The 12298-nt window shown below is 40.9% G+C and overlaps 1 protein-coding gene across 13 annotated transcripts in view; it reads left to right on the top strand.

Moving 5' to 3' along the window:
• The window catches only part of GRIA4 (glutamate ionotropic receptor AMPA type subunit 4), a 224268-nt gene that overhangs the window by 176076 nt on the left and 35894 nt on the right, over nucleotides 1-12298 (top strand). For all 13 annotated transcript variants that reach the window (XR_013392516.1, XR_003706310.2, XM_077927025.1 and 10 more), the window contains one exon: nucleotides 10450-10656. Coding sequence is in view for 11 of the 13 variants with exons in the window: in XM_077927025.1 (XP_077783151.1) it covers nucleotides 10450-10656 (207 nt within the window). In the remaining 2 variants the exon portion in view is untranslated. The remainder of the gene's footprint in view (nucleotides 1-10449; nucleotides 10657-12298) is intronic.

Raw genomic sequence — 12298 nt, forward strand, 5'->3', positions numbered from 1 at the left:
CCTCTCATGCCAGTCTTTAAATTAAGGCTTTCATACATGTACAGTGTAAATTATTGTAAAATACTTCCAAGGTTAGGAGCAACTAAGCAGTGCTTGCAGAAAGAAGCAGGATGCAAGGGAAAGAAACTGTTTAAAATGTCTTGTCTCGTTTGCAGTGAAGCGTTTTGATGTGCATAATAAATGTTCTCTGCGAAATAACTCAACCAGTCCTAGGACTGGTATTTTCATTTTCCAAACCAAGGATCTGAATGAATTTTATGTAGCATGCCAAGGTTTCCCCTAGCATGCCATTTCAGAGTTAAACAAAACTATACAAAAGTCGGGGGGGGGAGCCTTATTAAATGTTCAGTCTATGTCCTTTCCATTGTGTTAAGGCTGAGCTTCAGCGTGCAGGTGAAAGTTACTTCTGTGTTTGGTTCTCCGCTTGTAATGAGCTATTCATATGGAGTGGCTTGTGCACAGTGTCCAAATTTCTTTCTGTTGCCGTGCACCAAATGAAGGATGGTCCAGACTTTATTCCCAGACTCAGAACCACAAACGTTGGTCAGGGCAGAAACATTTGCGTGTCGAGGTCCCCAAGCCACTCCAATAAAAACACAATTCACACAGAATTTTTGTTTAAGGTTTTTGGCATAATTTTGGCCACAACTTTATTAAAATACAAACAATGTGAGTGGTTGCTTAGGCATTGGTTGCAACTCTCTGACCCCTCATGGGGACAGACTGACATTCGCACGCCCATGAAGTCAGAAAGGGAAAACATTTTGGGGAGAAAGATGGAGCTGGGTACCATGCCCTCACCTCTCCCCAAATGCTCCCAGGGACTCAAGAGCGGCCCTAGCCCCTTGACAGGGGTTCGGACAAAAGCATGGTGAGTCCCTGGATTCCTTTAATGGAATACCCTTGCAACAGCAGCATTGGAGGGGCAGGCACAGCCAATCCATGCCCCTCCACCAACCAATTCATAAAACCAGTGCCTAACCGCAACCTTACAAGTTGTGACGATTTGCTACGCAGTAGGCAAAAACCAAATGGCACCAGCCAATCAGCCAAATGGACAAAATTCCTACCAGGCCGCTGCCCCAAAAGCAAATGACCCCATGACAGGCATAGCAAGATCAATGCGAACAACCCTAAATATAGGGAGGGTGGGCTGGTGATCCGATGCACACAGCGAAAAGAGGAAGCTCAATGCTGTGCGCAGGGAATAAAAGCCTTCTTGGCTGTCAATCACAAAATGGCAACATCAAATTCTACCCAACGACAAGAGGAGCCCAATCGCAAATGTGGCCAATTACTTTTTCCCGCCCAGCAACAGTGAGGTGTCTTGTTAGACCCCACCGCAACACGTGCTCTCCATGAAGGAGAACACGCTTTCCAGAACAGAGCTGGGACTTGCTGCTTTCTAGCAGGTTCTGAATACATAGGTTGGACCTAAAGATTGCCTTCCATAATCCAAAGGAGTTTCCTGTGATGAAAGGTGTCCTTCTGAAATGGAAAGACTCCTTTGCCTGAAGGACTCGTTCCACTGGAGGACGACTCCTTCTGTCAGAGGAACGGAGCCTTTAGAGCCAACCTACTAGAGATGTAGCTTGGAAGATGTTGTGACACAGCCCAGGAACAAAGCAACATTGACATCTACTTCTCCTACCCATTTAGACTGGTATGTGATGGTGCTTAAACAATTAAGTCCAGTGCGCAGCACCCACTGCACATGAACAGAGCTGCAGATGTATCCTGGACCACAGAATATACGGAGAACTCAGCTTATATCATATGTGTTTGGTACAACCAGGTGCTTATTCCTAAGCTTAGTAGCCAAATGGTAACACCAGTAGATTCCAGGGTAAAGGTATCTCTAGGTTACTGTCAAATTACATCTCTGAAAAACCACATGCATGGTGTCATGACAGTAGTGCAGGGACTGCTGTAGAGCTCCAGTTACTGTTGGGACTCCCAACTCCCATCATTACCAGCCAGCATGACCAAAGGTAGATTGTGACGTGAAGGGTCCCATGGTCACCACTGCAATACTATTTCCATGTCCTTGCCATGCTTTATTAGCTGTGGGGACTAGGCTTTGTATTGCATAACCTTCTAGAGTCCCTTTGTGTCTTAGGGCCCTCGTCTCTACGGGACAGCCTCTCCTGGTATGCCCCGCAGAGGACCTTAAGGTCCTTGAATAATCATAGTTTAGAGGTCCCAGACCCTAAGGAAGTTAGACTATCCTCCACCAGGGCCAGGGCCTTCTCAGTGATGGCTACAACCTGGTGGAATGCTCTGTCCCATGAGACTAGGGCCCTTCAGGATTTAACCTCCTTCCGTCAGGCCTGTAAGACAGAGCTATTCCACCTGGTCTTTAATTTGAATTCAGCCTGATCTTTTATTTCCCTTCTCTTCCCTCCCCCTCCCCTTTTCTGAAGATCACCCGCTCTGAGACCTCACAGCTAATTCTCCCCTGGCCTCCTCACTGGCCCAAATAGGACCAATTCAGCCAGCTAGCCCTGGGGATTATCTAATGCTTATTTCCCCTAAATTGATTTTTGAATTTTAATGTTATTCATGTTTTTATACTGTATTTTATGCTGCTTTATAATTAAGTGTTTTAAATTTGTTGTTCACCGCCCTGAGCCCGGTTTTTGAACTGGGAAGGGTGGGGTATAATAAAATATTATTATTATTATTATTATTATTATTATTATTATTATTATTCTGAGTAATACCCCTCCCCACCCTCTCACTATATATAAGGGTCTGGTGACTTCTGTTTCAGTGTATCTGAAGAAGTGTGCATGCACACGAAAGCTCATACCAATAACAAACTTAGTTGGTCTCTAGGGTGCTACTGGAAGGATTTATAATTATTATTTTGCTTCTAGAGTCCAGTAATGATTCAGCCCCATCTAGAACCACCCAGGTTTCTGTCCCAGATTGCAGCTGCAATGGAATTTCCCCCCCACAAAGCATCTGGTATAAGAAGAGTTCGCCGTATGCTAGTTGAGTTGCAATCGATAAACGTGGCTACAGTCAAGGCCCAACTAATTATATGCATTGAACCCCAGCACTTAACTCTGAAGGCAAACAGTGACCTGTGCTTGTTTGCAGCAGCAGCATCGTCACTCCCTTCAGCCACGTACTGTATATATACAGATCCATTTAATTAGCTGTGGTCTATCTCCAGAATCTTGTGAATGTGCTTTCTTCCGTAACGCAAGCAAGTGAAAAAGGCTGCTTTGAGTGACGTGTCCCATTCACTTCCCTCTTCATATTAAAGGAAAGTTAATTCAGTGCCACTGGGAAAAACAGGATTTGGGACTGCTTTGAAATTGGATCTGGGTCCATTTCTACATTTAATTAAATAGTTCCTAGGAATCAGTAATGCTTGGCTTTTCCGTTTCTGGAAGGCAGGTATCTATTTATTAGTAACTCTTTCCCACATGGCATGCTTTAATAAAACATTTGGCAATTTGCTTAGTGTCCTCTGGTTTTGTATGTTCCTGTGCTTCATTTGATGCAGTGCTATTTCATTCATAGACACAGGATATCAGTAGAATTAATCTATACTGCCCAAATCAGCATGTTCTACTTTTAGAAAACAATATGTTCTTTGGCTGTATAGCAAATGTGATTATCTTTTTGTTTTACCTTAATGTGAAAAAAATGAATTTGCTGTTAGTGGGTTTTTTTAAAAAAAGCTGATATAAAAATAGAGAGCTTTAGTTAACATTTATGTAGTGTAATAATGATGTAGAGAACTAGATCACCTGCCATGTTCTTAAATTAAAAGGGGGAGGATAAACATGTGAATTAATTATTGGATGTTAAAGAACGGTATTGAATCATGAACACGTAGTCTAAACCCAGACCCCAGAAACACCCCCTGATAATTCCACAAAACGATTCATAACAGACCCCAGATCCACATAATGAATACAAATTAGTCCTTTCTTGAAAGTACATGCCAGCCATCCCCAATCTGGTGTTCACCAGATGCGTTGGACTGCAATTCCCATCATCCCTGACCAGCCATGCTGCCTAGAATTGATGGACGTTGTAGTCCAAAACATCTAGGCTAGTATTCAAGAGTGGAACAGGGAGGGAGCTATTCCATTTTTGTTTTATGAGGGTTCCTTGCTAGTACTAGCAAAACCCCTTGGGCGGTATTCAACTAAGCTTTGCTCAGCGTAGATCCACTGAACATAATAAACATAACCGAGTTAGATCTATTAATTGCAATGCATCTGCTCTGAGTAAAACTTAGTTGAATAGCCCTCTGGAGGGCATCAGGTTGGGGATATTATGGACAACATCTCTGCTTCTTTTTCTCTCCCTTGTAATATGTTGAAACACCCAGGTGCATTTATCTGCTAATTTTGGGGGTATTGGCTGATTAAAGAAATCATAGTAGTAGTGGTTAATTAAATTTGTATACCGCCCTATACCCACAGGTCTCAGGGCGGTTCACAGGATGAAATCAGAAAATACAAAAGAAAAAGAAAAACAACCCAATAACACTTTCCCCCAACACATTTTAAAATGTCAGTCATCCAAAGGCCTGGTTAAAGAGGAACGTTTTTGCCTGGTGCCTAAAGGTGTATAATGAAGGCATATACTTGATTTACAGTACAAATCCTATACATGTCTCTTCAGAAGTAAGCCCCATTGAAGTTTGGGGAGCTTACTCTGAGATAAGTGGGTTTAGCATTGCACATGGGAGTAAGTCCTATTGAACTCAATGGGGCTTACTTCTGAGGAAATACGTATACAATTGGAGAGTGATGCTGCCAAAGTAAGCACACTTACTATGGAGTAATTCTATAGAACACAATGAGATTTAATAGTAAATATGTCTACTGTTGTGCTGTAATTGTACATCTTTTAACAGAGTGTTTAATTGCTTCAATTTGCATATGAATAAAAACAATTGTTAGGAAGAAACAAATATGCTGAAGAAACATGTATACAATCTTGCTGAAGTCAAGCCATTTTAAGCGCAGCTGATTTGAATGGGAAAATTAATATTTTGCTTAAATTCTTGATACTGAAATTAATGGGATTTTGAAAGTGCTTTGGTCAGATCAGACGTTTCCATTTTGCTTTTAGGATATTTAGCAAGCTACTCTATATAATAGCTGCAGCTTCTAGCTGCTAAACCACTGTTGGTTTGTTCACATGTGAACAAGTCTGTTGACATTTACAGAACCCATGCCTCATTGTGAATCTGAATGGACAGTTCATCCCCATTCTATATGTGGATGGGACTAACTTCAGCCTATCGTGCTTCCATGTGGATTTAAAATGGAGATTCTTTTAAAATCCACATGATCATAAGAACATGAGACGAGCTGGATCAGGTCTTTGAATTCCAAGGCCTTTTTTAAAAGCTCCAAAATCAGCCATGCACCTGCCCATAGCCTACCCCCACAGGCTGCTTGCTAGTGCATTTTTGAATTACAATAAAGCAATCCCTCACCCTCCAGAGCAACAGAACGATGACAAGAAAAATACATGCGTGTCCCCCATTTTTTACATGCATGGCATCCGTGTTTTTTCTGCTCTCTTGGATGCTGAAGGGGAGGGCAGGGAGAGTTCCTGGCTGAAGAACACCAATACCAACTTTACCTATATAAGTCACAGAGACTGAAACTAACCTCCGCCGATCACAGACCATAGCAAAAACTTTTGTCAGGGCTTTGAAGTATGCTAGAGCAGCTTCAGAACTGGGCCATGCAAGCTTGGGCAGGAGAGGCTAATCTGTTTAACTATACGAGAAGCCTACAAAGGTCAGGGAAGATCTACGTAGGTGCTCAGATAGATGAACTAAGAAGGAACATTGGTTGTAACCAGTTCAGCTCCAGGTCTTGACCAATAGGTTCAGACTGCACAGCACTTAGCCGAAAAAGTGTGGAGAACTTGGTTCTTCTATATTTGCCAAACATAGAGGCATAAATTGCCTTCCCACTGAATCCCATGGAATGTTTTATTATATATGACAAGGCAAATGATTATTATTATTATTTGCAAGACTGACCTTCAAACCTTTGATAAATGTCTTTTCTATACTTTAGCAAATGCTTTGAAGTTCTCTGGGAAGTGCAAGATTATTTTTTCTGAGTATAAATTAAGCATAGAGACAATATATTTCCTTTCCAAAAAATAAAAAAGACCATTCCCTAGTTTCTAATTATGAGCTGTGTACTAGCAAGTTTGTGAAGGATTTCTCTACACTGATAAATCTATTGTTGCAAAGCTGTATATTTTAAATGTTAACCATTGTTATAGATATCAGATTTCTGTAAGTAAAGCTTGTACCACTTTGATGATCGATGTTCATACTTTGTTACTAATCATTTGAAATGTGGATTTCCTGTGGAATTATATTTCATAAACCTCCTCCAGAGTGTTCTAATTTTATTGTAATTAGAAACTGCATCAGGCCAAATGGTGGGTGGATATCTTCTCAATACGTGTTTAGTTTAGTAGCCGTTGTGTGGCAGGAATAAAAATCAAAATGGGTTGCCTGATGGAGCCAACAATGGATTATGCATTCATCACATAAACAACCTATCTTTTTCAAGTAGTTGTGGCTATGAAGGCCATCATTTGTTGGATCCCTTCACACAACATGGTACTGCGTTTACTCTGCTTTTGCTTCTGATCATCAGGTTTTGAAGGTTTTTGTATTGTTTCAAAGCCTGCTTAACTACAGGGAGAAAAGACAATATATATGGTCACATCATGGAAAGCTAAACCTCTCCCAATTACGTTTTTAAGTACCCTAAGTGTGCAGAGTATTACGTCATGCAAGGCACTATCTCTCTGCTGGATTTCTAGAAATGTTTTGGATATAACAGCTCTGAATAAGTTCCTGCAACTGCAATTTGGCCCACAGGAGAAATGGGGTGATCTGATATCATTGCAAAGGAGATGATGCACTTTTTATTTTTATTAATGATTGGTCTTTCAGCTGCTTTTAGTTTCAAGATAGTTGCAGTTGCAAAAGTTTCAAAACTTCCACAAATAAAGGTTGGGTGTACACATGCAAAAGAATGAGCATGGAATGAGGTGGTAGGGGGAATAATGGAGTGAACCACTTTTCACTGTAGGGGTGTGGGGGTTGCCTTTGGTCATCCCAACTGGCAATGCCGTTCTTTCCAAAGGCAAAAGTTGAATACAAAGTGAAACAAGCTTGAAGGTACAGCATACACAAGGGCTGGCATTTTCTGTAAGCTTTGGTTATCACAGTCTGAACATGGAGTGTGTGGCCATTATCTGACCACCATATGGATACATATTAGTGTGTCTCCATGAAAATGAACCCATGCTCCTGTTTAGTTAAACTCCTGGCCATATCGATGCTTTGGCTGTTTATCAGGGGGTCCTGATATCAGTTTGTCTGCATGTTGCTGGAGATTTCTGCAATAAGTTCTTGGGCACAGCGTCTGTTCACCTGGCTAGTACTCTAAGACCTCTCCATCACTAAATGAACAGAGTGTGCTGTAGAACAGACACAATACCTCTGAATCAGCACACTGCAGAAGAAAATTGGTAAATATGGGGGAATCTACTTTTCAAGGAAGAGGCTATTATTGATCTTTTAATTGAGAATCCCATAATAAGCTTCTGGAGAACCCCAGAAGCTGCAAGAACACATAAGAACAACCATAATTGGTAGTGTTGTGCTCCGAATGATGAATGTTATCTGGTTTACACAATATTGACCTTGGGAGCCCATTGTTTTCATTGAAGATGGAATGAAAGTTTTCTTGCTTTCCAAATAATTCCAGCATCATAGTCCCAGTAAATACCTGAGTCGTTCCTATTTTGGCTATGTATTATTGCATAATCTATTTGGGCAGGACAGAAATGCAGGGGGCTGCTATGGTTATCCTTTGAAGGCGCAACATTTGCCAACTGTTGCCACAGCTCAGCCCAAATGAGAGTTGGTGAGAAACTATTGGCAAATGGTGACTTTAAGGGCAACAACCTCTGTGTCTTTTATCTGGTCATCAGATGTAAGTGATGCGGCACTGCCAAACACGCCCCTTTTTAAATGAAATCTTAAATCTATAATATTTGAACTGATACGTCGGGTAATGCAGGGATGCTGCTACATAAGGTATTGAAATCACAAAGAAAAGGCATTGACACGGTGTCAAAATGAAGATGTACAATGGTGAAAATACCATCTTCCCGAAATATTTCTCAATTTGCCTATAATGGTTACAATGACTTTTCTCTGTTTGCTTATGACGTAATAATGAATAATTTCCCATTCTACCCTGCATTTTTCACAGGCAGGATCATTTCTATTTCACTGCAATTCATGTTCTGCCAAAAACGACGTTAATTCACCTTGCTGTCTACTGGGGGGAATGGTGTTTACACGATTAATTATATAACTTGTGTGATTCACATAATCCCATTGTCTTTACATGTTCCACTTATTTCAGTGCAAAGAAAACACAACACATATGTGGCGGCGGGAGGGGATAATCAATCTGTGGTTTCAAACCACAACAGCAACGGTGACCACCAGTCGCATTCACTATTCTGAACATAGGATGAATCAGTGAACATTGCCAGTTTCCACTCCCTTTTTCATTTTCACCAGAATTTGCGGACATCCCAGAATAGAACTCATTATTTGGGTTCAGGGAGTTCCAAATTCAACACAAAACAACATGCCCTCTTGAAAAAAAATCTCTCATACTGGAGCCTGTGAACATGGGGGAGCCTTTAAGAGCAGACAGAACTGGTCCATATGGACCACTCCCCTTACTTGATAAAAGGCAGCTGCATATATGTTCAGACTGCATTCAAAAATGGTACCTTTGAAATGCCGTGTAAATCTCCGCATGGTGCTTGGATTTTTTACTTAATACTCCCCCCTCGCAACATGTGGGGAAGGAGAAATGATCTCACAACCACATTTGAGAACTCAGGGGGGTGAGAGCTTTAGGAGGAAAGAGAGGGAAACAGCTTTAGGAGAGCAATGAGACACGTGAGAAAAGAAGCACTATGATGGTTGACCTCGTTTGTTTTGAAGATTGATTGCAGCAAATTAAACTATAAGTCAAAGAACAGAATTCTGAATCTCCAAGGAACAGAATTTGAATCTACAGATCTGAGTCTTTGGATGCAATCTTTCCTTATGTTTCACTTAAATGGAGGACTGTGTGATTGAAATTTACACACTAATCAGCTAAGGTGTGGTTGATTAATTGGTATGGGTTGATTTTAATCAACAGGGCTGTGAAAGAATAGCATGCTTGTTTACTTATTTTTAGTTCTCTTTAAGTTCTGCTTGTATTGATTCTATAGGGAATGAATATATATATATATATATATATATATATATATATATATATATATGCTTTCGTAGATTTTCACGGGTACAGGAATGCAGGTTTTGGTGTCCTCGGGTGTCTTCCCGTGTAAAAGTTGGGGTGTCTAGGCGACGTTTCGACGAGGTCTCACTCGTCATCTTCAGGCTGGTGCTTTCGGCTTCTTGTTACTGGAACAGAGCAGGATCTCATTGTTTGAGTTCCTATAAATACTGTTGAGGAGGTGTGGTGTATAGCCTCCAATGTTCTGGGCAGATACACACACACACACACACACACACACACACACACACATTCCTAATGGTGGGTTGGATCCAGAGATGTACTCAGCAGGTATTCGCTGGCTCAGGAGGAAAGAGAGAAATAGGCTATCTCCACTGATTATGCCTTCAGCCCTCTTTGCTCCCTGAAAAACTTTAGAGGGTTGGCCAATCCTCCAGAGCAGCATTAAACATAGTACAGGGGGGCAGGGCTCCCCTATCTCTGCCATGGAGCCTCTGCTGGATCTTGGGAGCCTTCCATGAACAGAAGGAGCAACTTCCACTCATGAAAAGGCCTGTCTGGATCCAACCCAGTGAGTGCTATTTTGCTTATTGAATTATAAGGGGTAGCTGATGCTTCCTTCAGCATATTGAAAAGGCACCTATACCCAGGGGTGTTTTTTTGTAAAATTATTCCAATATAAGTCAATAAGTTATCCATATAAACAAAGGTGTTAAAATATGGTTGTAAAGAAATTGATTTTTAAAGCAACTGGTCCATTAATTTTGTCATTCTTATTATGTGCCCAAGGATTAAAAAAAAATCTAAATTGGGTTTTGGATTTCAACTGGACAAGTGTATGTCATATGTTGCAAATCTGATAGATGATAGGTAGATGATAGATAGATGATAGATGATAGATAGATAGATAGATAGATAGATAGATAGATAGATAGATATAGATATAGATTTCCTATGGATTTCTTTTTCCATTTTGTGATCAGTTCAATAATATCTGATGTGACCTTTCGATATGACACAGCTGGTGGTAAATAACATGTACCTTTGGACAAGCTATGCTATGTGTTTATCTTTTACAGTTCTCCTTCTTTCATTGTAGGAAGCCCCATATGTTATGTGGAAAAAAAACAGAGAACTGTTTGAAGGGAATGACAAGTATGAAGGATACTGTGTAGACCTGGCATCAGAAATTGCAAAGCATATTGGCATCAAGTACAAAATTGCTATTGTTCCTGATGGAAAATACGGAGCAAGGGATCCAAACACAAAAATCTGGAATGGGATGGTGGGAGAACTGGTGTACGGGGTAAGCATACCTATTTTTGATGCCAACTTTTGCATCAACTTCTCATGGGTGTAGCTGTCATGTAGGGTTATATACGTCCCAGCGATTGTCTGGCTCTTTTCTTGGCAAATGTTGACATATGAATGTTGACAATCCCTGATGAATAATCTAAATATTACCTCCGAGCCATAATAGACATGCAGGTGGCACGCCACAACCTCTTTTATAAACTGTGCATGTATGTTCAGGAAATGCTTCGCTTGGAAAGAAAATTGCATTTCCATGCTGGAAGGGACATTAAAACAATTTCCCTGTTGATGGATCATTTCTCAGAACATTTAAACTAGTGAGTGTGAACGTTCCCTTTTAATCACTTAGAAAATATGGAAATGCATCTTGACACTACAAGTGAACTACTGAGGTATGAAAGTGTAGACTGGAAAGCAGAATGATAAGGCCGCCCCCCACCTTCTCGTCGCTGGGCAGGGCTGCAGCTCAACTGGTGGAGATAATACAAAAGCTCCCCAGTTCAATCCTGGCAACTCTAGAACTGGAAAAGACTCCGATCTGAAGCTTATCAGTGTAGACCGCAATGAGCAGTGGTTGGACCAGTGCTTCCGCCCCCCTAAAAAATATTTAGGGGTACTCTCATTTTGACTCAAGAAAATCACCATTTTATAGTTCAAATAGAGGAAAAATAAATACAGTAAATGGACAAAAGTACAAAGATTCACAAAATGTTTAGGGGTATGTGTACCCCCCAGAAAAACAGCACTGGGTTGGACTATGTATAAGGCAGCTTCAGATGCTCCTATTCTGGTTTCAGCAAACAGCCAAGACTCTTTCATCTGATAAGCTTCTCAGCAGCAAAGGTTTGGTTCCAACAATCTCTGTGCTGTGTGGACAAGAGCCCTGTTCTGCTGTTTAGGAAGAGTGGAGAGAAGAGAGGAATTTTCATTTATCAGCATAACTTTGCGAGCAGGGCTGGAGATGCTTTGAAGACTGGGTGGTTCACTGAGTGACTGAGGATGGTTGGGAGGTGATCATATAACCACAGAATTGTAGAGTTGGAATGGACCACAAAGATCATCTAGTTCAATTCCCTGAGATGCAGGAATCTTTTTTTGTCCAGCATGGGACTCAAACCCACATGCCTGAAGGGTCTCATTCTCTACCGATTGACCTATCATCTGATGTCCTTACACTTTTGAATATACCTGTGTATTAGAAAGCAGTATCATGTTTGGAACAGTCCTCCACCTATGATGATCCTTCACTTTAGCCAAACCCATTTTTGATTCACTCTCAAACACAAATTGGACGCAAGCAGTGAAATCCTTGTAACAATACCCAAAGCTTGTTTTTTGTTTATTTGGATTCAAATATATTTTCGTTTTATATTGGTAGGCAGCACAATCCAATGCTTATTTACTCCAAAGAAAAATCCATCTTATTCCTGGGTAATTGTGGATAGGATTGCAGACTATGTCTGAAATTTTAAACACACTTGCAATGCATGAATCTTTTGCTCAATGTGGGTCTCAAACCCACAACTCTGAGATTAAGGGGTCTCATGCTCTACCAATTGAGATATCTGAAGAACACTGTCCTGCAGAGCTAGGGGATCCTTGCTGTTTTTCTGATGAATCTAGATGACAAAAAT

This window comes from Podarcis muralis, chromosome 4 (assembly GCF_964188315.1).
Source record: "Podarcis muralis chromosome 4, rPodMur119.hap1.1, whole genome shotgun sequence".
NCBI lineage: Eukaryota > Metazoa > Chordata > Lepidosauria > Squamata > Lacertidae > Podarcis > Podarcis muralis.